At 37.0% G+C, this 26,835-nt stretch overlaps 2 protein-coding genes across 23 annotated transcripts in view; one reads left to right on the top strand and one right to left on the bottom strand.

The window, feature by feature from the left end:
* The window catches only part of FBXO8 (F-box protein 8), a 36,466-nt gene extending 30,620 nt beyond the window's left edge, over positions 1 to 5,846 (bottom strand). For all 4 annotated transcript variants that reach the window (XM_003132835.7, XM_084994345.1, XM_021074204.2 and 1 more), the window contains exon 1: positions 5,606 to 5,846. The gene's annotated coding sequence lies outside the window, so the exon portion shown is untranslated. The remainder of the gene's footprint in view (positions 1 to 5,605) is intronic.
* A 256-nt stretch (positions 5,847 to 6,102) lies between these two features.
* On the top strand, positions 6,103 to 24,905 carry CEP44 (centrosomal protein 44). 19 transcript variants are annotated; one of them, XR_014826250.1, is made up of 13 exons: positions 6,103 to 6,352; positions 7,485 to 7,593; positions 8,828 to 8,875; positions 10,485 to 10,623; positions 11,379 to 11,526; positions 12,680 to 12,826; positions 13,167 to 13,289; positions 15,721 to 15,882; positions 16,863 to 17,069; positions 17,792 to 17,885; positions 21,254 to 21,378; positions 21,633 to 21,670; positions 22,693 to 24,905. XR_014826250.1 is itself a non-coding variant. In XM_021074199.2 (13 exons), exons 4-13 carry the CDS (start codon positions 10,535 to 10,537, stop codon positions 22,733 to 22,735), a joined length of 1,158 nt encoding a protein of 385 aa, XP_020929858.2. In that variant the 5' UTR covers positions 6,103 to 6,352; positions 7,485 to 7,593; positions 8,828 to 8,875; positions 10,485 to 10,534; the 3' UTR covers positions 22,736 to 24,905. The 19 variants fall into 19 exon arrangements, 11 of the variants coding, with proteins under 11 accessions (XP_020929858.2, XP_020929857.2, XP_020929856.2 ...); XR_014826249.1 differs by having other exon boundaries at positions 10,472 to 10,623; XR_014826246.1 differs by having other exon boundaries at positions 10,472 to 10,623; positions 17,810 to 18,139; positions 19,122 to 21,378; positions 22,693 to 22,913.
* Positions 24,906 to 26,835: the final 1,930 nt, after the last annotated feature.

Below are 26,835 nucleotides of genomic sequence, written 5' to 3'. Positions count from 1 at the left end.
TCCAACTAATTATTAAAAATTTCTGATCTCTGAATCACCTCTGACTTTGTGGAATGAATGTACTATACAGACCAAAAGAAGACAGGATCAAGGAACACAGATCCTTAAAGATACAAATCCTATAAAAACGTTTTCACTATTTACTAGGATATATCAATAACTGAGTAAAAGCGTAAATGCAAAAGGATTGATGGACTTGGCCTAATAAAAAAACCTCAGCATAAATGCAAAACACATGAAAGAAAACCGGTTTAATTACTTATTAAAAATTAAAGTACATAAACTAATGTGCTTTAATTTATTTTATAATATTTCTAATTTGTGGAAGTAATGATCTAATTTGTTAAAAATATTTTAAAAATCAGTCAAGTTGTTTAAATATCCTCACTACTTGTGTATTCCTGTTTCTATTAAAATAACAGACATTAATAATAGTACTTTTATTACACATTGACCAAACAACTTAGAAGAGCCTGTTTTTTGGAAAAAAAAAAAAAACTAAGAATTTAGGCCTTTTGGTTTGTAAAAGTAATACCTAGATTTATTATGTTGAGATTAGAGACTGTAGGCTACATCATGTTTGCTTGAGAGATATGTGTAAGTATTCTTGACACTGCTACTCTGCAGGGTGAATTTAAAGTTGGCGTTCCTAAAATAAAATTATATTCCACTGTTCAAGGACAATTATAAATGAATTATTCATGTAATGTTTAAAAAAATAAAGTTTGAATTCCAACTATGCCATATATGCTGTGTGGCCTTAGATATTTCAGATGAGGTTTCTGATCTTTGGTTTCCTATAAAAACAGGGAAGTAACTCCTACCTATCTTTTAGGACTGCTATGAGCCTTAACTGAGATAACATATGCAAAAGCATCTTTTAATTAGTACAGCAGTCTGTAAATCCTGACTTTCTTTTTTCTAATGAAATAGCTGTACTTTTCTGACATGATTTTATATGCAGTTTTCTCAATTTTTAAAAAAGAGACACAGTTGTAGCCCAAATGAACCTGTTGCAACAGGCACTTCACTGAGAAGGCAATATAGATTAGATTAATTACCAAGCACTCTGTCAAGTTTATTATTAACGTTTATGAGAATATTTTTCTATTTACTTCCAGTAGATGGCTACATTTCTTAAAGAGATGGTATTTGACTGTATTGGTAATGTCTTGTTCTCTTTTCAAAAGATATTTCCATAAAAGAATGAGACCACTTTATTAACAGCTGTTGGTATATCTATTACAAAATTATCTGTAAAATAAGCAGTTTTAATCAAAAGATGCCTATGTAACAAGTTAAACCCCAAATAAAGTACTATTCTAAAACAATATACTGCACTACAACTTTTGAGTAATTCTATGGCACTAAGCATTCAAATAGCACATGCTGTGGAAACAAGATGTGTAATAAAGAATGGTTTACACATCAGTTAGGTGGATGGATAACTCGCAGTGGAAGATGGGAAGAATACAAAGGAGTCTGGAGGTCTCAAAAAAGCATTCTGCTTTAAATATTCCATAAAGTCTTTTCCTGAGCAAGCAGTGTTAAATCACTGGTTTGTGACAAGTGACACGAATGGGCTATTTTAAATATTTATTATAAATTGTTAGTTTTCTTCAATATTTAAGGGTCTAAATTGTGGAAATTTCCTATCTCAGATAAAGATCTAAAATGTGTACCAAGAGTTATCAATGAAATGCAAATTCTATTAAGACTTAGAGATGGGGAAATTCACTCATTCATTATATCTTCTTAGAAATTTTCAATTTTTTTCCAACTAGAAAGTAACAACTAGATTTTTAGGTACTTTAAGTTTTAAAAATCTTTTAAGTGTTATCATGTGACATTACTCAGTGGTGTAAGATTCTGTGAGAAAATACTTTCCATATTTATAATCAAATTGGCAGCCCAGCATTTATTTCTCTACTTCCAAACGAACAGACCACCAAGGTAGTTTATAACAGATTGTGGGGGGGGGGGGGGAGAAAAGAAAAAAAAAACTTGATAACCAATCACACTTCTAACATTGAAAGGCAACAATTGTAGAGAAATGAAGGAAGGGTAAGTCCACAAGGAGGTCTTTCTAAGGAGAAAAGGGAAATAGCTAAGTACTAAGAGGTCACAGGGTACATTAAACACATAAAAAAAAAACACACTCATTAAATTTAAAGATCTGGTCCTGCAAGAGCAGTTTTTGTTACTAAAAGGCATACCACTTCTAGGGGTTTTTTTTAATTCAAAAAGATTTACAATATTTCTTTGTTTTCCGAAAGTATTTTTCCTGATCTTTAATTTGATTCTATAATGAGTGTTACCAAATGGCACTGAAACAAATATAAAAATTGAGATTGTCATTTAAAGTGTAACCAAACAGTGGAGAACTGGGGGTTTATTTAATTTCTTCAGCTTCTTTTGCAAAAAATGTTCCACTGTCGGTTTTAACTTTCAAATAAAAGAAAGTTATCAAACTTTGTTCATGTTCTATAAATCATAACTCAGGACAAGCACATAGCGTTCTCTAAGCATGGCTCCGTTACTAAAATCTTGTTACTTCTTTCAAATAGGTTATGGAATTCTCCGCAATCTGTTCTTGCAGAATACAAACTGCTGATCACAGAGCCAGACAGCCTAAACCTCTGCCTAAACTTGAAACCAAATATCTTTTCTCACCTCTCTATCACAAAAACACTTGCTCTAAATAGAAGATAAACACATTCAAGTTTTACTTTAGAGTCTATGTCAGTAAGTGTCAGAAAAATAAAACTATGAGGAAAAAATAAACAGGGAACAGAAATTTCTAGAGGGGGATGTATTTCATTAAAGTTGTTTTAAAATGATAAGAAAGGAGTTCCCACCCTGGCGCAGTGGAAACAAATTTGACTAGGAACCATGAAGTTGCAGGTTTGATCCCTGGCCTTGATCCGTGGGTTGATCCGATCGTTGCCATGAGCTGTATTGTAGGTCACAGACGCAGCTCAATCTGGCGTGGCTCTGCCTGTGGCATAGGCTGGCAGCTGTAGCTCTGATTAGACCCCTAGCCTGAGAACCTCCACATGCTGCGGGTATGACCCTAAAAAGCAAAAAAAAAAAAAAAAAAAATTAAAATGCTAAGTAAAATAATTCAATGAATTAGATGTAGAATTCATAGACTTGGCATTAATGAATTTGAAACATTATCACAGATCAGTCAATAGATTAGCCTATTTCCAAATGTGAATCAAAATGTAGGAAAAAAAATAGTTGTACGTAGCAGTTGGTTTAGTGATGAACTATAAAATCATACATTTGAATAACTAATTTCAATGCATTCTGATCAAAGAAAATTTCTTTGTAATTCAATCTTTTTATACTGTGAAATAAGGAAAAGGACTATCTTTTCATATATGCAAAAGCACAATAAACACACAAAATATCCCTTATTAAACTGTTGATAAGTATAATAAATTATGATGTATGGCTAGTTATTACCATAAGATATTTTGTGACTGGAAGTATTTCAACTGTGTTATTCTCAAAAGTATCTCTTAAATTTGGCAGACATCTAAGAGCCCAAAACTAATTAATTGGCTGTAACCTACTATAAATGCAGTATGTTAACCTGAAAGGAAGCACCCATTTAAAAGCCAAATTTACAATTTGAGAATGGACACAGTCAGGCTGGTGTTGAGCACTTGATGTATAAAAGATAAACTTGAATAATATTTTACTAAGGATTTACAACATCTTTCAAACTTGGAAGAAGCATGGGCAATTTTACAGTGGGTCACTGCCAAAATAGTGTCACAATAAACGAAGGCTGTGCCTTTTATTTCCAATAAGTTTATTTGGTTCACTAACAAAAGCTGTGCTGGTGATGTGCATCCAGGTAATGCTGAAAGAAGGTGGTACCTGTCACCTAATAATGCTTTAAAACACACAAACATTTCTGTTCTGACACACCTCTCTCATTCCTATTTGCTCTCATATCAGCACAGATTACCACATTCTTTTTTTCTACACTAGAAAGGCTTACTTCTCCCTAGCCTTTGCTAATTTCTTTCCACCTTAAAAGCTATTTTTGCTCATGTTTATTCTGAAACCATTTCAACCATATAAAATGGCAATGGGTAAAGAATACACGATCTTCAGTTGAGATATGCTCTGCTCACGAACACCTTAAAAATCACAAACCTTCCTCTCACACACATCATCCCTCAAGCAAAGTTCTACCCTCCCCGAAATAATAAGTCAATTCAGGAAATGAGTACGGGGAAAATCGCCAAAAATTAAAAAAAAAAAAAAACCTTTCCAAGAAAGATAATTCTTGTATATAAGTCTGTCTATTTCACTACAATCAGGCATTTCTCTTGGATGTGTTTTTGCTCAGTGATTCCTGCCTATGAATTCCTAAAAATAATCATCCTGGACATCTATGTTAGGCAGCCCCTAAGATGACTCCCACAGATCCTGTGTCCTGGGATTCCTACCCTTGTGTAATCCTCTCCCAGTGACTTTGTGTTGTATTTACTGACTCACTTCTAACAAAACAATACAGCAGTAGTGATATCATGTCTGAGCTTAGGTTATAAAACAGAGTCCTGGGTGCTCTCTCTTGGACTCCTCGCGGGAGGGAAAGCCAGCTGCCATATCGTGTACAGTCTCTCAAGACAAACTGTCCACTTAACTCAATAAAAATGGCAAGTTTCTGACTCAAACTGAAAATAGTATAAAATTTTTGCATTCTGATATCTGCTCAATTTTTTAAATCTCTTTTTTTTTTTTTTTTGGTGGGAAAAAAATCCCTCCCCTCTCAGAAATATGGTTACCAAACTCCAAACATTTAAAAACAAACAGGAAAAATTGAAATGGAAAATATAAATTAGCTTTGCTTTGATAATTTACTAATAAAGGTCATGACCTATTGATTTTAAGAGACAACTGTGATCTTTGAAAATTAAAATTCCCACTTGTTAAAAAAAATTCAATGATTAAATTACTAAGTACATATAGACCTAATAAAAATAAAAGCAAACAAAACCCTTAAATGACTGAGGTTCGGGATCCATTTCTGATTTCACCCAGTTAGTAATATTTAACTGAGCACCCACCAAATAGGAAACTGGAACCCACTCAGATACAAGAGACGACAAATTAAGAATTTGGCAACTTTATGACCAAAGTTTAACGGCTGAAACTACTGACAATCCATCGTAACCTTAACTGTATGCGTTTGCCTTCATATTACCGGAAAGTTAAAGAATTGTGCATACGCACCAAAAAACCCCCACTCTACTTGAAAAGCAACACCTAGGCTAGAAGAGAGTCATCCTCAATTTCCCGGCTTTCTTTCAAAATGAAGCCGGGTCATACCTGGGGTTCCAAGCTGACCTACACCCCAGTGGCCTAGGAACACACTTACTCCCGCCTCCTGACACGGCTCCCTAAATGTAATAAGCCAGTACTGCTGTCACTCACGGTGTTTTGCACCGTCATTGGTCCCAAAGTCTCGCTGGTTGGCAAGTTTCTACCAACTGCCCAGCACCGGCTGTCATTATTTCCGAGAAGTAGGGGTGTACAGGGAAGAGAAGCAAGAGCTCTGAAATGTCTAGGCCGACGCCCGTACCTGAGAACCTCCGATCTCCACCGCCGCCGCGACGAATCGGCCTCTGGGCGGGGGCTTTTAGCCAAAAAGAAAATGTTCAGCCGGGAACCGGTGCCCAGGCCATGGAGAAGTCTGTTCGGACTTTGCTTGTTCACGCCCGGTGGAGGTGACGGCGAGCAGAACCCCAGAAACAGCACCGGATCCCTCCGAACTGAGCGCGCCTCAGGCTGCAGCTGCCGGAGCGGCTGACTCTCCGAGTTTTGACGTTTCCTATTGTTGCCGGAAGTGACGTCGAGTTCGGAGGCTTCAGGAAGAAGCATTTTTGTTCCGGTGCTCTACGATTCGCTACAGGTTCTCGGTTTCTCTCTTTGCAGTGCGAGCCCGTCTGAGCCTAAAAACTGGGCAGACTTTGAATCTACAGCTTAGGATCGGACTGGCCCCTGAGAAGGCTCTGGGTAGGGTCAGTCTCCCCCAGGCTCTGGGCAAACGTGCTGTGGAATCTGCAACGTGGAATCCAGGGTCTCGGGGGAGCCGGCAGCTTTGAAGAGCCTGCAGCGGTGTGTGGCGGGCTTCCACCCGCTGCTCTGAATACAAACGGTCGGCGCGAGAGGCGCGTCCGGGAACCGGCGTCGGGAAGCAGAGATTTGTTGCTGGAGTTTGGGCTCCCGAGGCTCTTGAGTTGCACATGCTACCACCTCCTCCGTCTGCTGTACGGGGCCGGAGGCCTTCGGAACCTGCTTCTCTGCTTTTTTGATCGACCGCTGCTGGGTGAGCGCCGGGGAACTGGCGAAGCTGCGCCCCAAGTTGTGCAGGGCTCGCCTCTCTCTAACCGAGTCCCCGGGCGGGGCCGAGTAACTAGTTTCGCTTTTTCATCCTTTTAAAACAAGTGGGGGGTTGGGGGTGGGGTGGGGAGGAGAGCCCTAGTCGTGCCCTGCTCGTGTACCCAACTGGGATATCCTTTTGATAAGGATGAAATGGGAAGAATCGTGGCAGGTCATCCTGTTACTTTAGGTTGTGACTTAGGGTGGGGAGCGATCCGACTCCTCCGGGAAACTGACTAGAAAGAACAGCTGAGAAAAGTTGATGTTTTCCTTGCTTTCTATTTCCCTGGGGGTTTGGTGTTTCTCCACTTCCCTACAGGACCACAGATTTTGATTTTACCCGCTCTCTGAAAAACATCAGAGTGAATTCTGAAAAATCTGAAATTATGGCTATAATAAACTACTATTCTAAAATTATCCAAAAAGTTTTTAATGGTTTTATATGTTAACACAGCAACCCCACAGAGCTATGCACTTGACCCTGTTTTCCCCTGTTTTATTTCAGAGCGTTGTGAGCTGTCACAAACTCTTAGCCATCGACCATAATCACACTAGTCTAATTGCTTCATTCTGAACAGAAATCACAGAATTCAGTGGCATTCTATTCTGAGGCATCATTTAATGACCTCTAACAGCAATGAGGCTAAACTAGATTAAAAGTCTTAAACTGCTCTTTTATACCATCATCTTACCATAAGTTCATTTACCATTTAGACCATTATACCAAGTTCAATTAGGCAGATCTAACTAGTAACAGAGAACTCTGGAGGATGCTGGGAAGCAAGAGACCACATTAATGGTTGAATCTGTGCTACTGGTATACGCTTTTTGCTTTCAATTTCCTTTTTTAATAAAGCAAAAATGTTAAGTGATTTCATAAAAAGCAAGTTATTTATTATCTCTGAAAGTACTATGTTAAAATGTGCAAAGTCCTAGATTGGCTTCTTTTTAGTGTATTAATTTTTAATGTTTTTCAATTTTATAAGAGACAGTAAAGCCTTTCATGAAAATATAGATCACCTATAATACTTAGTTTTTAAAACCTCTTTTTCTATCCTGCTTTATCACTTTACCTACAGATCCCAGCTGTACTTGTATCTTACTCTTCTTCAAAATATTTATTCTGCTGGTACTGAAGAGGATGTGTTCCAGGAACATACTTTGTTGTCAGAAATTCCATTTTCAGAGGTAGAAATAATAAGACATTGATTTGTGTTATAGGACTTCAGAGAAAGGAATGATGGAAAGATAATGTAGTGTTAAATAAGACAGAAATTCCATGTACTACCAAGATGGAATATACATCCTTATGGAAAGATAGAAGGATTAAAGGAAGTCTGTGGGAAGAGATACATTTTATTTTAAAGTTATAGAATGTCTTAGGAGAAAAGGTGCCCCTAGAAGGCTTGTGTTAAGATTCTTGGGTTTGGGAGTTTCCGTCGTGGCGCAGTGGTTAACGAATCCGGCTAGGAACCATGAGGTTGCAGGTTCGATCCCTGGCCTTGCTCAGTGGGTTAAGGATCTGGCATTACCTTGAGCTGTGGTGTAGGTCGCAGCCGTGGCTTGGATCCTGCGTTGCTGTGGTACAGGCCAGCAGCAGTGGCTCAGATTAGGCCCCTAGCCTGGGAACTTCCATGTGTCACAGGTGCAGCCCTAAAAAGCAAAAAAAAAAAAAACAAAAAAACAACAACAAAAAAAACCCCACTGTATTGTCCACTGGCAACATCCAAGAACACATATTTTTTTTGTAGTCAACAGCCAGGGTAGTTCCCACTTCCTCTTCCCCAGGAAAATAAAGGCTGATCTTGGGAAGTCCTCTTGAACTGCTTTCATATATACATGTATCCTCCAGTCATCGTAAAAGATGTTAAATAAGATTTACGTTCTTGGCCAGTGTTTTGTAGAATGTGATTTTAGGGTCATTTCTTCTTTTTCTAGTTTCCTCCTGGAATTTGATACTACCTGGAATTCCTTTTACTTAAAAATGTAAATGTTTAGTTGAAGTAATAGATTAGCTGAAAAAAACTGATACTACCTGGAATTCCTTCTACTTAAAAATGTAAATGTTGAGTTGAAGTAATAGATTAGCTGAAAAAAACTGACTAAAACCCAAGAGTGAGCATTAAAAGTACATTCAGTTACATGTTCTTTACCATGTTGATAAAAGAGGAAACTTGGAACCCTTTAAGAGGAATAAAGGATAAAGAAGTGGTTGGCCAGGGATTTAAAATAGAAAGCTTACTAAATTTAGGATTTTGCATATTATTAGTCTTATTACCTCTGGTTATGTATAGGTATAGGAAGGGTGTGTAAGACTGATTTGTGTTCTAATTGACACAAAGGATATTGACTGGGGGCAAAGACTATACAAACTTATACTTCACTTGATTTGTGGACTGTTATGCTTTGTTTTTAATTTCAGAGACTTCATCTTAGAGGAGCTTCATTCTCAGAGGATTCAGTACTCAAGGTATTGTTGTATATTATTCCTTTTTTATGAAATGTCCATGGACAGGTACAAATACTAGGTGTTTTCGAAGTGTGTTGTTGAGCTTTACCTCACTGGTTGATTTGATTTACAGTTTAGAAGCCTTTTGTCTCTTTTAAGCAAAAGTTCTTAACTGTTTACCTTTTTGTTTTATGACCCTTCTTTGAAAATCTAATGAAAGCCCAATCCCATGCAATAAAGTGAGTCAGTTAAAAATATTCCATGGTACTGTTTTTTTGAAGTCTAAAAAAATTAACCATTTTATTTAAAAATCTCAAATATTCTTCATGTCTCTCTCTCTCTCTCTCTCTCTTTTTTTTTTTTTTTTTCCCTTTTTAGAGCTGAGTGGCACATGGAAGTTCCGGCTAAGGGTCAAATCAGAGCAACACCAGATCCAAGCTGCATCTGCTAGCTACACCACAGCACCACAGCTCATAGCAATGCCATATCCTTAACCCACTGAGTGAGGCCAGGGATTGAATCCACATCCTCTCGGGTACTAGTCGGGTTCATAACCTCCTGAGCCAGTATAGTTCATAACCTGCTGAGCCACAGTGGGGTCTTGTCTTTTAGTGCACATAAATGCACACACAAATTCTTTTGGATTTTTTCAAAATTTTTCAATTTTTCAGTTATATCATCTGTGACTAATATTTTTATTTCTTCCTTTTTCAGTCTTTACTCATTTCTTTTTCTTGAATTTTTGTACTAAGACCTCTTGTACAGTGTTGAATAGAAGCAGTGAGGGTAGATAAACTTGCCTTTTCCCAGTCTCAGGAAGAGAGTTGTCAATATGTCATTATCAAATATCATGTTTGTAGTACATTTTTTCGATATCCTTTATCAAATGCAGATACTTTTGTGTATAGTTTCTTCCTACCTAACATCTCAGGCTCATCTTGTGTATCCTGCCCCAGTCGTAGAATTGGCTATTTCTCCTGGGAGCAGAGGTTCCTTTTATTGGAGAATAGCAACAAGAACTGGATGCTAGGTGTGCTTTTTGCTACTGGGGTGTCGTTGCTTTTGGTCACTTTCAGCTGACCAAGGAAATGTGTGTCTATTAAGGTGTCTATATAACATACTTTTACATATTTCAATCTGAAATTGTATCTATATAAAGCTGAATCTTAAGTTCATATTGGGAAGGGGAAAAAAAGTATCTGAATTGCAGCTATAAGTTCACAGCCCTGGGAGTAATGACTAAATCTGTGCTAAATTTCTTTGTCTCTATTTCTTACTGATTTTATTTTGCAGCCTTACTAAGCATCCAGAATAGCCATTGGTGGAGATTACTTTTCGGTGATAACTTCCCAAAATTTGTTGTTCAGAATTAAGTATTTGGGAGAGTGTCATGGAATCAGACACATTATAAGAAGATGAAACATAAGGCAAACTTATTTTTTTGTAATGAAAAAATGTTGAGGGGGAAAGCACACCCAGCATTCAGGAATATATAGTAGATACTAGGCCAGTAGGAAAGATAAATTAGGGGAGAAATAGGTAAGTGGGTCTGAGATATGAATGAAAAAGATTATAGAGAAGCTTCAAAAATACAAAGCGTTAACAATGTTTCATCAGTTCTTTTCTTTAGGTGAAAAATTATCTAATTTACGAAGCTGGAGCTGAATTGAATGTTAAGTAATGGCAACAGGTGACTTAAAAAGAAGCTTACGGAACCTAGAGCAAGTTCTTCGCTCTCTAAATTATCCTAGAGAGGTGGATTGTGTAGGGTAAGCTATATCAAACTCCTTTATATTATTTCCAGTACTGATCTCAGGTAATATTTGACATGAGGGGAGTATCTAAATAAAAATACAGATTTTATATGGCTGCCTCTTCCGCCCCGTTTTGTTTTGTTTTTTTTTTTTTAATCTGTAACTTAGAATTTGTAATGTTTTACCTTTGCATGTTTGTGGTAAAGAGCAAGTGAGGCAATGTGAGAAATGTTTGCAAAACCACTAAGTAAGGCAGTACATTTGCTTTATCAGTGGGAGAAAATGGACTAGATTGAGTAAGGCTAAGCTTTGGAAAATCAATAAATATCATCATGGTAAAAAGGCTGTTGGTACTAAATAAGTTGGTAAGTTTTTGTTTCCTAGTAATTTGGTTGCACTGGTTTAGGGTGGGTGATAGACTCTGAAGGATCTTGGTGCGTCACCTAGTTTTTATGGCTGTAGTGTTAAATTATGAACTATTGACAGCATTTCTCTCTACTTCCCTGTTTATCCAAATTTGTGGAATTATGCCCCTTAAAAATCTTTCTTTTTGGAGTTCCTGCTGTGGCACAGCGGAATTAGCAGCATCCCTGCAGCACCAGGATGACACAGGTCCAATCCCTGGCCTGGCACGGTGGGTTAAAGGGTCCGGTGTTGCTGCACCTGTGTCTTACTTAGGTTGCACCTGCAGCTCGGATCTGATTCCTGGCCTGGGAACTCCATAAGCTGCAGGGCAGCCAAAATAAAATCTTTTTCTTTTTCCCCTACAGGTTGGTAAAGGGCGATATAGCAGCATCTTTGCCCATCATCAGCTATTCCCTTACCTCATATTCACCTTATGTAGCAGAACTTCTGGTGGAGTCCAATGTGGAGCTCATAGCAAAGAACGACTTGCGCTTTATAGATACTGTCTACAAGGTATTTTGAATTTATAAAACAATAATTCTTTTAGAAGTCATTGAATGGTTTTTTAAGATTAATGATTTTATAACTCCTTAAGTATATGCAGCTCTGTATGGTTGACAGAGTATTTCCATATGCATTTAATCTCATTTAATTTCAGGCCCTGGTGTAAACAAGATGCAATTCAAGTTTGCTTTATGTTTCATACTCTAAATAGATATGACAACCAGTAAACATTTGTCATTGCTATCATTTTCCCTTTTTATATAAAGTTTTAGTAAAATTTGGTATGCTGGCAGAGGTTAGAAACTTGATTGTATTAAAAGTTTGTTCATACAATTATGAGTTAATTTAATCATTTATAGGAAGGAATTACAACTTATGTTCTTTGAGGTGTGAAACTGCATCTCATTACCTACCCTAGTATCTATAGTTGTATTCTATGTATCCTGAACTTCATCTTATATTTGATTTTTGAAAACCTTAATTTGTATCATTAATTTTTTCTTAACCTTTTTAAAAATAGCAAAGCCCATTTATCAAATCAAATCTTTTTTTAAGTAGAGAGTTGCCTTTGATGAAATGGTAGCTTTTATGTATAGTCTCTGTTTAATCTTCCCTTTCTTTGCCTCTCACCCCAGAAAGCTTCCATGGAAGCTTAAGAATCTAAGAAATACTGAGGTTCCATAGAGTAGGTTTTGAAAATAACTAGTGTGATCTGTTTCTTTCATTTTACACATAAGACACTAAAACTCAGTAGCCTACTGACTTGTCTAAAAATCAAGTTGTGAGTTCTATTAATAGAACTGTGGTTTTCTGGTAATCTGGCGTGGTAATCTTTTATAGCAAGCTAAGGAGTTTTTCTAGTGAGAGTATTTGAACTCTTTGGTGATGAGCTAGCTTTTTCCATCTTTCCGGATAGCTATCTCTACTCTGGTATGTCTCTGACTACCTGTTTTTCTACCTTTTCTCCTTCCTGGTTATGACTCACAGCACCCCTACGAATCTCTATAGAATTTTTTATGTAATGGCTTAATCCTCCACCCCCTACCCCGTCCCCGTCCCTGTTGCCTCTCAGTACATCCCTGCCCAAGTGGCCATTTATTGTTTGGGATTTTCAAAAGAAATTACTCCCAACTTTTATGCTGACCTCTTCCCTTTTTTACAGCTTCTTCGTGATCATTTTAATTATAAACCAATCTTGACAAAAAAGCAGTTTCTCCAGTGTGGATTTGCTGAATGGAAAATCCAAATTATTTGTGATATTTTAAACTGTGTGATGAAAAAGCACAAGGAGTTGAGTGGTCTTGAGAAGGTAATTATATTAATAGATTTTATCTTATGCCGAGTGGCAATATTTTAATCTATAAAACAATACCCTAGTCAGCAGGTTAATGCATAGTCAGTTACTACATACATTAGTCACAGATTACAATGCCTGATGTTTGCTTTAAGTACTAGTTACTTGTTTTTAGACATTTGTGACTAAGAGGTACCAGTCCTAAACAGTTCAAACATAATGCATTTCCATCACTTCTTAGATCTCAAAAGACATGTGGTCTTTTATTTGGCAGTCATATTTCTTATGATAGAGGAATTTAATATATACATCATGCCTACACACAAGGTATTATGTACGTCTGCCTTTTTCTTAGACTCCATCACAACAAAGGAAAAAAATCAGTTCTGTTAAGTCCGAACCTTGTTCAGGTGCTGAGAAGACATCTGCAGAACCTGTCGGCATTGATGTTACCGGCAGGTTTGTGACTTCAGGAAAGGTAAGAAAATACAAAGAGAATGTCATTGTGCTCAGACATTAGAGTATAAGGATTTTTAATAATTCATCTCATATATTATCTGGGGACATTTGAACATGTAAGAAGATAGAAACTACAGCTTGAACAGGCTTTCTCTTTATACTTCTTTTTTTTTTTTTTTTTTCCTCTTGTCTTTTTCTAGGGCCGCACCTGCAGCATATGGAGGTTCCCAGGCTAGGGGTCTAATTGGAGCTGTAGCCATTGGCCTACACCACAGCCACAGCAACGCCAGATCCTAGCCGCGTCTGCGACCTACACCACAGCTCACAGCAATGCTGGATCCTTAACCCACTGAGCAAGGCCAGGGATCGAACCCACAACCTCATGGTTCCTAGTCGGGGTTATTAACCACTGAGCCATGACAGGAACTCCTCTCTTTATATTTCTAACCCTTAATTCTACCTCATGCGGATGATGATGATGGTCATAAATGTTTACTCTTAATTGTGTATCTAATCTTCTTAAAGACCCTACCATTAGTTACACTGATAGGTCATGATTTACATACATTTGTTTATTTTATTTTTTATTTATTTATTTATTTAATATATTTATTTTTGTCTTTTTGCCATTTCTTGGGCTGCTCCTGCAGCATATGGAGGTTCCTAGGCTAGGGGTCGAATCGGAGCTGTGGCCGCCGGCCTACAGCAGAGCCACAGCAATTCCGGATCCAAGCTGTGTGTGCAACCTACACCACAGCTCACAGCAACGCCAGATCCTTAACCCACTGAGCAAGGCCAGGGATCGAACCCACAACCTCATGGTTCCTAGTTGGATTCATTAACCACTGCACCATGATGGGAACTCCTACATACATGTATATTTCTATACCAAGAAAGTGAAATATCCAGTGATTGATAGTCCTTAAATATATAATCTGATTTTGGGGTATGTCTGGTTTTGTTTAAGCCACGCCCATGGTGTGCAGAAGTTCCCAGGCCAGGGATCAAACCCATGTCATAGCAGTCACAACACCAGTCCTTAAACCACTGAGCCACCAGGAAACTCCTTTGGGGTAGTGTTTTGAATATTTTCTCTTTGTTAGATCTTACCCGCCCTTATCTACTTCAAGCACCTGTGGCTGAATGAATCCAATGCTTTTAATTTTTTTCTATCTCTAAGGAAAAATTAAGCCAAAATATTATTTTATAATGGTAAATATACTTTCAGGTGTCTTCCATCTGGGGCAGACCCTTTTGAGATTGAAGGATAGGTTTCCAGATGAATAATCAATGTGTAATTTGATAAAGGATGAGTATTTTTTGGCTGAAGTAAAATCTAGGGAATTATTTTTCCCCAATTCAGAATATGTTATATAAACAGAGTCTATGAAGATATTTATACTCTATGCCTTTATTAAAAATATTGACATTTAACTGTAGGTAAAAGGTTCTTATGTCAGTAACTTAAAAAAAAAAAAATGCCTGTTTTGCTCCAGGTAATGAGGACAAAATAAAAGGAATGTTAAGTATCTTGTATCCTTTCCCAACTAGAATTTTTCTAGTTGGGATTTTTTTTTTTTTTTTTTTTTTTTTCATTTTTGGCCGCCCAGCAGCATATGGAGCTCCAGGGCCAGGGATCAGATCCAAGCCTCGGTGGAAGCAATGCTGGATCCTTAACCCACTGCACTGGGCCTGGGATTGAACCTGTATCCCAGCACTCCCAAGATGCCACTGATCCTGTTGCACCAAAATGGGAGCTGGTAAATAGGGATTTTCTTAGACTAATTTTTTTTTTTTTAATCTTCACTGTGGATTAGGCATAAGTACTTACTAAATATGACTTACGTAACCGATTGCATTTTTTCAATCTTCTATGGTGGAGGTAGGTTGCAGCTGTGGCTTGGATTTAATCCCTAGCCTAAGAAGTTCCATATGCCAAGGGTACACCCGTTAAAAAAAAAAAAATTGTAATGAATCCTATGCATAGAGCTCTTGATTATCTGTATATGAGTAATTTGGTAACCTTTTAAAAGTAGCTTATTATGGAACATTTAAAACATTTACCAAAGTAGGCATTCCACAGTTCAGCTGTTTGTCAACTCTTTGCTCATCTTGTTCATCCTTCCTGTAACCGCTTTTCCCAACATCTTTTCCTCCAAATCCAAAACCTTTTGAAACAAGTCCTAGACATCGTTGAATAGATACTTCAACATTTTTGTAAAATACAAGAATCTTTTTAAGAACATGACCACAATTTTATCCTCACATAGAAAATAAAATTCTTAAAGTTTGTGATATTTGGTATATGCTGATGAGGTAGTTTCAACTTGCAGAAGTCTTAAGTGGAAAAATAGGACGTTTTTTGTTCTTTGTTTTTTCAAAATGCTACGTGTGTGTTTGAAATAATTGTGGAGGAGAACATGAAAGCCTCTCTGTTTTCCTCCGTACAGAAGAAAGCTGTGGTGATCCGCCACCTGTACAGTGAAGATGGTGTTAACATTCCTGAAGATCCATCAGCAGATGTTCATGAAGCATTTGATGTCTGTGACTTGAAGACTGCTGACCTCAAGATTCCTGAATTACAGGTTCCTGAGATTAACTGTGAGCAACAAGTAAGGATTTTGGACTTATTTAACAGATGTTGATATTTCTTCTGATAGACATGATTATTTCAGCATCTAATCTTTGGAACGTTTCTAGACTTTTTAATTATTGATCATGACATGCTACCTTTGTTACCATTACTTAAGAATCAATGAGCCTCACTGGATATAATCCAAAAGATTATTTATTCCTTATATTTGGGGTACTAGGTGAGTTTTTGTAGATAATGCAAAGAAGAATGACATAAGACTTCCTTGGTTTCAAATAATTCACAGTCTAGTGAGAGAGAGAGAAAGAGAGGGAGATGTACCACTTTGTTCAGTGAAGGTTCTTTACTACCTGTTCCCCATATTGATGAACGGGAAAAGTGGTGTACTACTTATTGCCTTTTCATTTCCCTTTTAGGGCCCTTGCTGTCCTCTGCTCTCTCTCAGAACACCATTTCTATGACTTTATTGCCATAGACCCCATCATAGTTTCTAGTCTTTACTGCTGCTGCTAAAACTTCTTTTTCTGTCTTATGACTTCTGTACATCAGTATACAGTTGGCATTTATAAAAACTACAAGATGACCATTCAGCTTATTTCCTTTTTACAGCAAACTGAACAGTCTCAATGCACTGTCATTCTTGGTCACTTCCTCTTAGCTTTCTGCTAGATGTAATTAGAAGAAGGTAGTTAAAAGTTTTTTTCTTTTCTACCATCTGGTACTGTTCTATGAACTTGTATGTTAACTCATTTAATCTTTACAAGACCCAAATGAAACTGGCACTCTTGTCCCTTTTTTTTTAGATAAGGAAATTGAGGCATCGGGCATCTCATGTGAGCTAGGTTATGTATCTAAGAGGTCTGCCTCCAGAAATAGCACTCTCAGCTCTCTCGCTGTCCTGCCTGTTGTGGCTATTGAAACAACACGGTGCAAATGGGAATACTTGAACTATGACAATTTCAGTTCGTATAATATTTTTAATCTTTCTCATCATTTTAGGATGTAAAAGTCAATCCTGAGATTACTGCACTACAGGTGATGCTTGCCGAATGCCAAGAAAAGCTTAGGAAACTGACTTGCCTAGAGAATAGATTAGACTCTTTGGAAACGAAAATGAAAGGGAAAGTGATGGTGAATGAAAAAACCTGGACCAATCTTCTAAGTCGTGTCACTCTTCTTGAAACAGAAATGCTTTTATCTAAAAAGGTATTTTCTTTCCATAACATTTTTGGAATATCTCAGATACAATTAAGTATTTCTTTAATTAATTTTTGTGTATCTTTTAGAATGATAAATGAGAGGGTATTTAGGTAGTGGGAAATATTTAGTTGTAATAAAGACCTCTTTAGGTACAGCCTATTTGGTGGTGGTTGTGGCTTTTGCTTTTCTCTTCATCAAGTAAGATAAGCTGACAGACTTGTTAAATTGAGCTTTTAGAACTGCTAATACTTGAAATACTTAAAAATGAGGTAAGATATTGTTTGTATGTATTTATAAAAAAGTCGAAATTACTTTATTCCTTTAATAGTACAAATGGCCTACTGTTACAAGGTGAAGAAAAAGTTGCCAGGGTAGGAAAAATTAAAATGATAACTTCCTTTCTCAGTCATTTACTTCAAATTATAAATATTGTAGAAATAGTTACCATATTTGCCATTGCCTTATCAAATCTGAGAAACTTGTATCTTGATTTACTCAGAATGTCAATTTCTGCTCCTAGTCTGTCTATTCTTCCTAGAAAGTTAGTGAATTCAAAGTTTCTATCTCCTTCCACATTGAAAAGATCATTTTTATACATAGGAATTTTTTTTTTTTGCTTTTAAATAAAAGTAATCAAAAATATTTAAACATTATGTCATCTTTATATTTAATCCTTAGCCATAAGAGTATAAAATGAGAACCATTTCTTTTTATTTTATTCTAATTAGTGAACTGTATTATTCCAGAGTGACAACTATATAGAGTTTAATGAAATGAGTGAAGAGTATGCTTCTAGTAGCGACATGGATAGTCTCAATCCGGGTGAGTTCTTAGTGTATTGGTGTCAGTGATATTGGAAGGGAGTTTTCACAGAAATGATTTTCTAGTGTTTGATCATTTTAGTATCCTTAAGCCTTATTTTTTTTTAAGGAATTGCAAAGCTTCCAGGAACAAAGAAAATACTGAACTTACTATAAGTCAAGGGTTGCTAGAAAAGCCAACTAACATGTCTTACATGACATAGTAGTTAAATAAATTCCAGTGTACAAAATTGCAGACCTTTAGGAGTTCCCGTCGTGGCTCAGTGGTTAACAAATCTGACTAGGAACCAGGAGGTTGCAGGTTCGATCCCTGGCCTTGCTCAGTGGGTTAAGGATCCAGCGTTGCTGTGAGCTGTGGTGTAGGTTGCAGACGCAGCTCGGATCCCAGCTCGGATCCCTCGTTGCTGTGGCTCTGGTGTAGGCCGGTGGCTACAGCTCTGATTCAACCCCTAGGCTGGGAACCTCCATATGCCACAGGAGTGGCCCAAGAAATGGAAAAAAGACAAAAAATAAAAAAATAAATAAATAATTAAAAAAAAACAAAATTGCAAACCTTTAGAGATGTTTTACTCTTTTAATTGTAAGATGCTTTAAAATAATAAAAATGGGTAGGCTTAAGCATAGTTTTCATGTATGTAAATAATAAATATAAGAAGGAAAGAACTTAGGCTCATCTGTCAGTAACCTGTAAAATTATAAACCCTTGCATCACAGGTCACTGATGATCATCAAATAAGAAGGATCTAAAATTAGGACACATTTTCTCTGTGTCACTTAACTTCACTAGGCTATTGACATTTTCATTGTGACTGAGCAGCCAGGAAGAGATTTTTCTGGGCTGTTTTTTAGTGACAGTTTTTGGTTTTTTTTGATTCTTACCCTTTTTTTTTTTTTTTTGCTTTTTTAGGGCTGCACCCTTGGCATATGGAGGTTCCCAGGCTGGGGTTGAGAGCTGTAGCCGCCGGCCTATGCCACAGCAATGCAGGATTCAAGTCGTGTCTGCGACCTATACCACAGGTCACAGCAACACCAGATCCTTAACCCACTGAGCAAGGCCAGGTATCAAACCTATGTCATTATAGATGCTAGTCAGATTCTTTTACTGCTGAGCCATGGTGGGAACTCCAATTCTTATTACATTTTTTTAAAAGGCAAAGGTCTAAATTTTGTCTTGTGTTTGTAATTAAATCATATTTGCAGAAAAGATATTTTGTCCAATTGATAATTCATAATGAAGCTAAATTTTTTAATCTGTAGGTATTTAACATCATTAAATCTTTCAGCTACTACTTATATAACAATTTATCAACAACACATTATAGTACTAACTATGGGCCTGCACTGTTCCACCTACTGTGGTAAAATTTGATTCTCAAAGCAAGATAAGTACCATTATCCATATTTTACAGATGAGGAGCAGAAACTAAATAACTGCCAAAGGCCACATAGCTATTGAGTGATGGAACAGATTCAGATATTTAGTACATATTTAGTGCACATGTCGGTTCCATTGCACAGAGAACAATTTCAATAATTAGGTTATTAAATGTGATTATTTGAGATGCCCTTTCTCCCACTGAACTTATCATATACTACAGATATCAGATTTGATAAAAGTTGGCTTTATTTCCATTTATCATTCATTTGTTACTCAACAAATTTCAGAGCTCAACTCTAAGATCCTTGAGAGCAAGAGCTTTTTTTTTAATCTTATGGTCTAGCATAATATTTGTGTTTCTGTCCGTAGTATCTGCATGTGGTAGAAATCAAACTCATATACACTGAAGGCTGAATACCTGCTATTGGCAAAACATTGCCTTTTCCAAGTTTTTGTACTTTTAAAATAGCATTACTGCAGAACATACTTTTAACCCATAGTAACCATATAGCCAAATTTAAGAGCTATGCTAGGACTCTGAGTGATGAGCAGTTAGACTGCTATCTGAAAGGGATTATAGATTATGAATAAGGGGAACACCTAGACTCAAGAAATGTATAATCAGACCCTGTCCATTGAAGCCTTACCCATTACACATGCTACTTGGAAGCAGAGAGTTTGACTTCCCTTTGAGGTTTAGAGCAGTAAGTATTCCCCAGTCTGATCTTAGGACCACTTTGGGAATGGTTTTTGTGAAGTTCATGCTGATGAGTAAGAAGAGGAATGGAGCAGATAGGCAAGAGAAGTCCTCATGTCTTAATACCTTGTTCCCTGATGGCAGTTGTCTTTGTAGGCTTACAGTAAAACTGTGTAAACCGATTTAAATGGGTGCTTGGTTTGTTTGGGGTTTGGGGCCTTGTTTTTGCAGCCAAATGCACCATGACTATAAACACAGGGTTTATGGGACCGATTAAACAGGAGCTTGTCCTTTCTGTGACATTGTATAATTGATTCAGTTGTAGGAAAGGCTTGCTGTCATTTTGGTGAATGAATAATATCAGGAAACTGGAAATGGAAAGTTGTTCAGTTCTTTAGAGAAATCAATCTATGAACCCTGAATTTTCAGCAACTTTTTCCATATATATCAACTCAGGGTAGAATGTTTCTTGGCTTTTAAGTATATAAGTTGGGAGTTCCCATCATGGCTCAGTGGTTAAAGAATCCGACTAGGAACTATGAGGTTGCAGGTTCGATCCCTGGTCTTGCTCAGTGAGATAAAGATCCGGCATTGCCGTGAGCTGAGCTGGGATGTAGGTCGCAGACGCATCTTGGATCTAGCATTACTATGGCTCTGGTGTAGGCTGGCGGCCACAGCTCTACTTAGACCCCTAGCCTGGGAACCTCCATATGCCACGGGTGTGGCCCTAGAAAAAGACCAAAAAAAGTATATAAGTCAGTTTTAGTAATTGTTGCTACCATTTTAAGAAAAGAATATGCATGGATCAGTAGCTTATATTTTAAAATACCTTAACCTGCCTATTCAATTGATTGCTATTGTGATAAAGATAATATTACCTTTTGAGATTTTTTTTTTTTTCTTTTTCGGACGTCCTACAGCATGTGGAGTTCCCAGTCCAGGGATCAGATCTGAGCTGCAGTTGCAACGTATGCTGCAGTTGCAACAACACCGGATCCTTTAACCCACTGTGCTGGGCCAGGGATTGAATCTGCATCCTGGTGCTACAGAAATACTGCCAGTCCTGTTGTGCCACAGTGGGAACTCCACCTTTTGTGACTTTTATTGGCCAGTTTTTAACATCTAGGTCACCATATACAAAGTCATCATCCTCAAAGAATATTAAAAACTCATCTACACCTCCACCAGTAGCCATTTTCTATTGAGATGTTTTTCTTCCCTCTTCACATAAATGTTTAGATATTTGACTCCACTATGAAAGGAAAAGATAACCTAAAAATCAATTTCTCCACAGATAGAAAAAGTCAAGAAGAAAGGCAAGCAAATATTCCTCTGTCTTCTGGTTATAGTACAGTATCATCAGATTCAACTCCCAGAACCTCAACTGTTAATTACTATGGTTTGAAAGAGATTTCAGAGGTAAGAAGAACTGACAACTGCTTAGATGATTTCCTTTGTAAGGTCAGGAGATCAAGCAAGCTTTAGATTTAGTTGTAGGTGCCATTGGCAAGAAAAGTAGTGAAACCGTAAATCTTAATCTCGTAAAAGTTCTTTGTGATAAATAAACAGTACTTAATGCAGTGTTTTAGACTGTGCTTTATATGTTCATGGTCCATCTTTGACTGTGGTTTACTTTGAGAAATCACTTAAACTTGTTGCTTTTTAAATTAAAGGAAACAACAATCCAGAAAATGGAAAGGATGAAAAAAATGTAAGTAAAAGAAAGAGGCAACAGAAATTCATTTCTCTGTAGGGAATTCTGTTGGATTACGGTATATATAGAATGTGCATGTGTGTTTCAAACCTTGAAGGTCTCCCCATCAGGTGTGGAATTTCCTTCAGGACTCGAGTGGATAATAAATCCACCTACAGTTATGTGTTTGTGAGATGAGTCACTGTTTTTGTTCCCAACAAGTGATGTAAAACATTGCTAATGGAATTAATTGCAGATTAAAGAGTGCAGTGATATTTTTGGTTGATAGTTAATTAAGAAACTATTTTTAATAACTATCACAGTATTAAATGATATATGTAGATGGATGGTTCAAGGGCATTTAAGTACTGTTAAAATATTGCTAGCCTTTTTCAGAATGTTACTGGAATGGTAGTACTAAATATGATACTTTCATCTAGTACAAATATGAAATTATAGGATTGTTTTAAAGAGCAGCTGAAAGAAAATGGATGAAATTATATAAGATTATCAGGCAGCCTACTACTTTAAAAAAAACTTTTTTTTTTTTGAAATTTGAAATGTGCTGAAATAACTTATGCTCCAAAATTGAAGACTCATAATTGACTCTAGTTGTTTTCCTCCCCTCAGACCTTAGTATACATAGTATACAGTAATTGTACCTATAAATAAGCACCGAGGGAGTTCCCACTGTGGCGCAGCAGAAATGAATCTGACTAGTATCCATGAGGATGTGGGTTTGATCTCTGCCCTCGCTTAGTGGGTCAGGGATCTGGCATTGCAGTGAGCTATGGTGTAGGTCACCATTGCGGCTTGGATCCTAAGTTACTGTGGCTGTGGTATAGGCCAGAAGCTGTAGCTCTGATTTGACCCCTAGCCTGGAAACATCTGTATGTCACTGTTGCAGCCCTAGAAAACAAGGGGAAAAAAAGCCCTGAGATTTACTTAAGGCTCAAAAGTGTAATTTCAACAGCCTAAATTCTGTGCCTTACAATGAATTAGTTATTTACTTAATGTATTATTTATTTATTGTATTTCAGGTTTGAAGAAACTGCAGAGTTACTGAAATGTCCAAATCACTAATTATAGAATTTTCTACATGAACTTCTCTAGGACTTTGGCTACTGTACATATTGTACATTTTAAGAGTTCTCTATGCAATTTTAATATACAGGTGATATTTTCATTAAAATTTGAATTCCATTTGGTATATTAGCTTTTTCATTGGGCATTGAATAAATACTTAAATATTTTTATGCTATGATTAGACTGCTTTACTGTTTCACTGTTCTTAGGAAAACCTATGTGCCAGGACATTCCTTTTACAGAGTGAAGTCATTCCAGCACTGTATTTTTGTGTTAACATTTGTTGGCAGTGTGCTAAGTAATATGTTTTTTAAAGTACAGGCTTGAGGACCACGGTTTACATCCTGTCGGAAACACTCCACCTGGGACTTGCATATTGTCCCCAGGAGGCTCTCCTACATACCATCTTGCCATCTGCACTGACCAATCCGGTGTGATGAAAAGTTAAAAACGCTCATTGAAAAGTTAAATGAAACCAAAATACAGCTCGTTCATGCTCAGTCAAAAGGCAGCCACACATTTTCAGTTAATGTTGAGGAAGTGAGGGTCTGATTCTCCTTTTGTATTTGGAAGCAGGTTGGACAGTTGTGAAAACATGTTGAGTATTTTAGTACTCTATTCCACAGCACATTTAAGACCAGCGGCTCAGACACAGATGGTGGCTGACCTGTGTTACCGGATACATAGTGGATTTTTTTTTTTTTTAAGTGACAGGAGGTTATGTTATTTTTCTAGAGAAACTAAAGTCTTAGATGAAGTTAAATCAAAAGAAAAATGAAATTCATTTTAAATCACTAGATAAAATTTCTTATTTATTCGTATTTATATAAATATAATTTGATTTCTGTCACATGTGAAGCAATACTGGCAGGTTAAAATTCTTTGAAGAAAATATCTTTGAAGAGAGCATTTTTAGTATTTTAATACAGGCACGTGTGTAGTCATCATACTTTAAAATTAGGATCTTTTTTAAGTTATAACTTGGAATTTAGTAATTTCAGGAAATATTTCTGGAATTAATCCAGTTAACTTTATTTTTTTTTTCAATTACAAAAAAATATATAAATCAGGGGATTAGAGTTGTGAAAAAAACTACTTAATCAGAAACTACTTAATTAAGCTTCTAAAAAATTCAGTATCAGTATGGAATTGTAGCACCACCTTGTGGTTTATATGCCAGTATTTTACCTTTCATTAAAATAATGTGAATTTCCCATAAAACATAGGATCCTGTTTTCCCTTTGAAAAACTGAATTCCAGTTTTAAGAAGTAGCATCTTAAGTTTTCTTGTGCAAGACAGAAGAAAAAGTTGCCTTCTTCTCTTTCTCATTGTCTCTTTTCCCTTCCTCTCCTTTTTCGGTTATGTAGTGTCCATACACACCAATTAGGTGATTGTAAACATCTTAAATTTCCTGGTTTATATGAAGTGTGCAAAATATTAAGTACCTATTGAAAATATAGTCAAAGATGCCTTATATTATCTAGTGGAAATTTGGAGTCCAAATTTTTTCATGCTTTTGTCTAACAATGTAAACAGGAACTAATAAAAGCAATTCATTACAACACTATACATTTATACATTTATCTCACTGTACTACTTTAGGAGAATGTAATCTTTGGGGACAAAGAAAGCAAATTTGACTTCATTGAAGTTACTGGAGAGCAAGTATTATTTTTTCCCAGCTCTCCCAGGAATAGTAGAAAAAAGTTTTCTCTCTGAGGCAGTTTGGTAAGTAGTTACTAAAACCAGCCCCCTTTGATTAACTTGAAGTTTTTGAGAAAGTAAAGGAGGGGAGTCCTGAAGCGGTTGTTTGGTGCTACATAATTAAACCCATAGTTAACTGGAATTTTCACTAACTCCATCCCCTTAATTCTTCCATAAGCTGGATGAGAGGTATTTATTACGCTCCCCACAAAGGCCTGAGCAGCTGGTGCAGCCCTGTCTGCACTGTGCTCTGTGCATAGGCCTGGATAGAGACCATGTAGAAGCATGGTGCAGAAGGTGAAGGAAGACGTGATGTCAGCTGTATGTGAATTCTAGGCAGAGCTAAGGACTATTAAGTTGGAAAAAATAATTCCACATTTGTCGGTTTGTTTTAATCTAACACCTGTAATATGATGTTTTAACATGTACTATTTTCCCTAAAAAATAAAACTTCAAGCCTTACACAGTGCCTTTCATGCTCCTCATTCCTCACAGCTTTACATCATTGACAAGCACTCGGGGAAGCATTAAAGAGTAAAAGAACCTTGTCTGTTTTACAAACTACAACACTCTTTGAGCTCAAATAACATTATAGATTTAATTTTTACTTTTTAATAAGCCCCAGGTTTGTCTAATGAAAATGCCAGGCTTCTTATACTGCTCACTCCAAGAGTGAAGAAAAACAGCAGTAGCACCACTGAGAACGTGCAGATTCATTGGAGTGGATGGGGGTTTTTTATTTTTTAGTCTTTTTAGGGTTGCACTCGCGGCATATGGAGGTTCCCAGGCTAGGGGTCCAGTTGGAGCTGTAGCCACCAGCCTGCTCCACAGCCACAGCAACACCAGGTCCAAGCCGTGTCTGTGACCTGCACCACAGCTCGCTGCAACGCTGGATCCTTAACCCATTGGGTAAGGCCAGGGATCAAATCTGGGTCCTCATGAATGCTAGTCGAGTTCATTAACTGATGAGCCATGGCAGGAACTCCGGGAGGGGATTTTTTTTAAAAAACCATACTCATTTTGTCATGATTGTTATTTATATCTAGTAGGTATGGGGACTGTATGGCATAGTAGGCATGTCTTATTTTTTCTCTGAAGTCCATTAAATCACTAATAAAAATCATTTGATTTTAAAGACAATTTTAATGCAAAGCATTCACCTCAACATTTTAAAATTAAGAACAGAGCACTTACTCAGTAAGTATCCCAAAAGTATAAATTATTTGAATTATATATTATGATTATTGAGATAAAGAAGAGAATCATGATGTTAATTACCCAAAAAAGCCAAAAGGTGGGAATTAGAGTGATAGGAAGGCTAAATATTGAGATAAATCATAAATTTGTAGATGTAATCCTTTGGTTCACTTCAGTTGCTATGTACCTGGAGTGTAATCAACTCATTAAATTGTGGGTTGGAGCTCTTCAATTCTTGTTTGGTGTTGAAATCCTGAAGGACTTCTGTTGATCCGCACCAGAATTATTCTCTGCCTGGTTTTTCACTGTCTCTCTGCATTGGCCTCTCTTGCACACTGTTTCTTTTGCTGAGGGTGACTTTCCCTTCCACCTGGAAAATTCCTCTAGAACACTGTACCTTCCTTGGAAAGACTTCACAACTACAGAAGCCAAACTATATGTTCTCTCTATGCTGCATTAGTGCCTTGTGTATATTTCTTATTTTTATACTTTCATAGCTATTATTTGTTTATATGAGGCTAATATCCATTACTTCTATTCTCTTTCTTACAATGTTTATTTCCCCTAGTGCCTAACATTCGTTGGCATATTTATTCATTCACTCATTAAAAACTAACTAGTACTTAATCTTTATTTGTTGGCTGAGTGAATATCCAGTTATAATCAAGGTTTCCTGATAAGTATGGTTGTATCAAATTGAAAGCCATGATCTAGTCAGCCATGCAGTAGCCTTTCTATGGAAGGAATGTTTTGACAGATATAATCAGCATATGTTCTAGAAAAGAGTTATAGCTTATGTGTGCGCTAATGGTCGAATTTAGAATGAATGAAGCTTGAAGTGTCTACTGGTGCCAATTAGTGTGCCAGGCACTGGCCGTAAGCAGAGTACAAGATAAACATGATTCTTGTCCTCACTGAACTAACAGCTGAGCAGGAAAGACAGACAAGCAATAGCACTGTCTAGTAAGTTCTAAAAGGGAAGTATGATGCACTTGAGGAATCTGGAACGGAGAGAAGACTTGTAAAGAGGAAGGGGTATAACCTAAGTCCTAAAGGATGAATGGGGGTGGGAGAGGTGTACAGGGAAGAAGGTTTAATTAAGTAAAGGGACTGGCAGGAGCAAAAGCAGTGGCTTCAGAGGAAGGTTATTTGGAAGAAATTCGCTGGGGCTGGAGGTGTGCGAGGAGGGCACAGT

Source organism: Sus scrofa, chromosome 14, assembly GCF_054392235.1.
Source record: "Sus scrofa isolate SSC_HxYL_T2T_F1_AM1 chromosome 14, Sscrofa_HxYL_maternal_Yorkshire_Landrace_v2.0, whole genome shotgun sequence".
Lineage (NCBI taxonomy): Eukaryota > Metazoa > Chordata > Mammalia > Artiodactyla > Suidae > Sus > Sus scrofa.
Note: the sequence above shows the minus strand (reverse complement) of the source record. Positions and strands in the feature narration are given on the sequence as shown.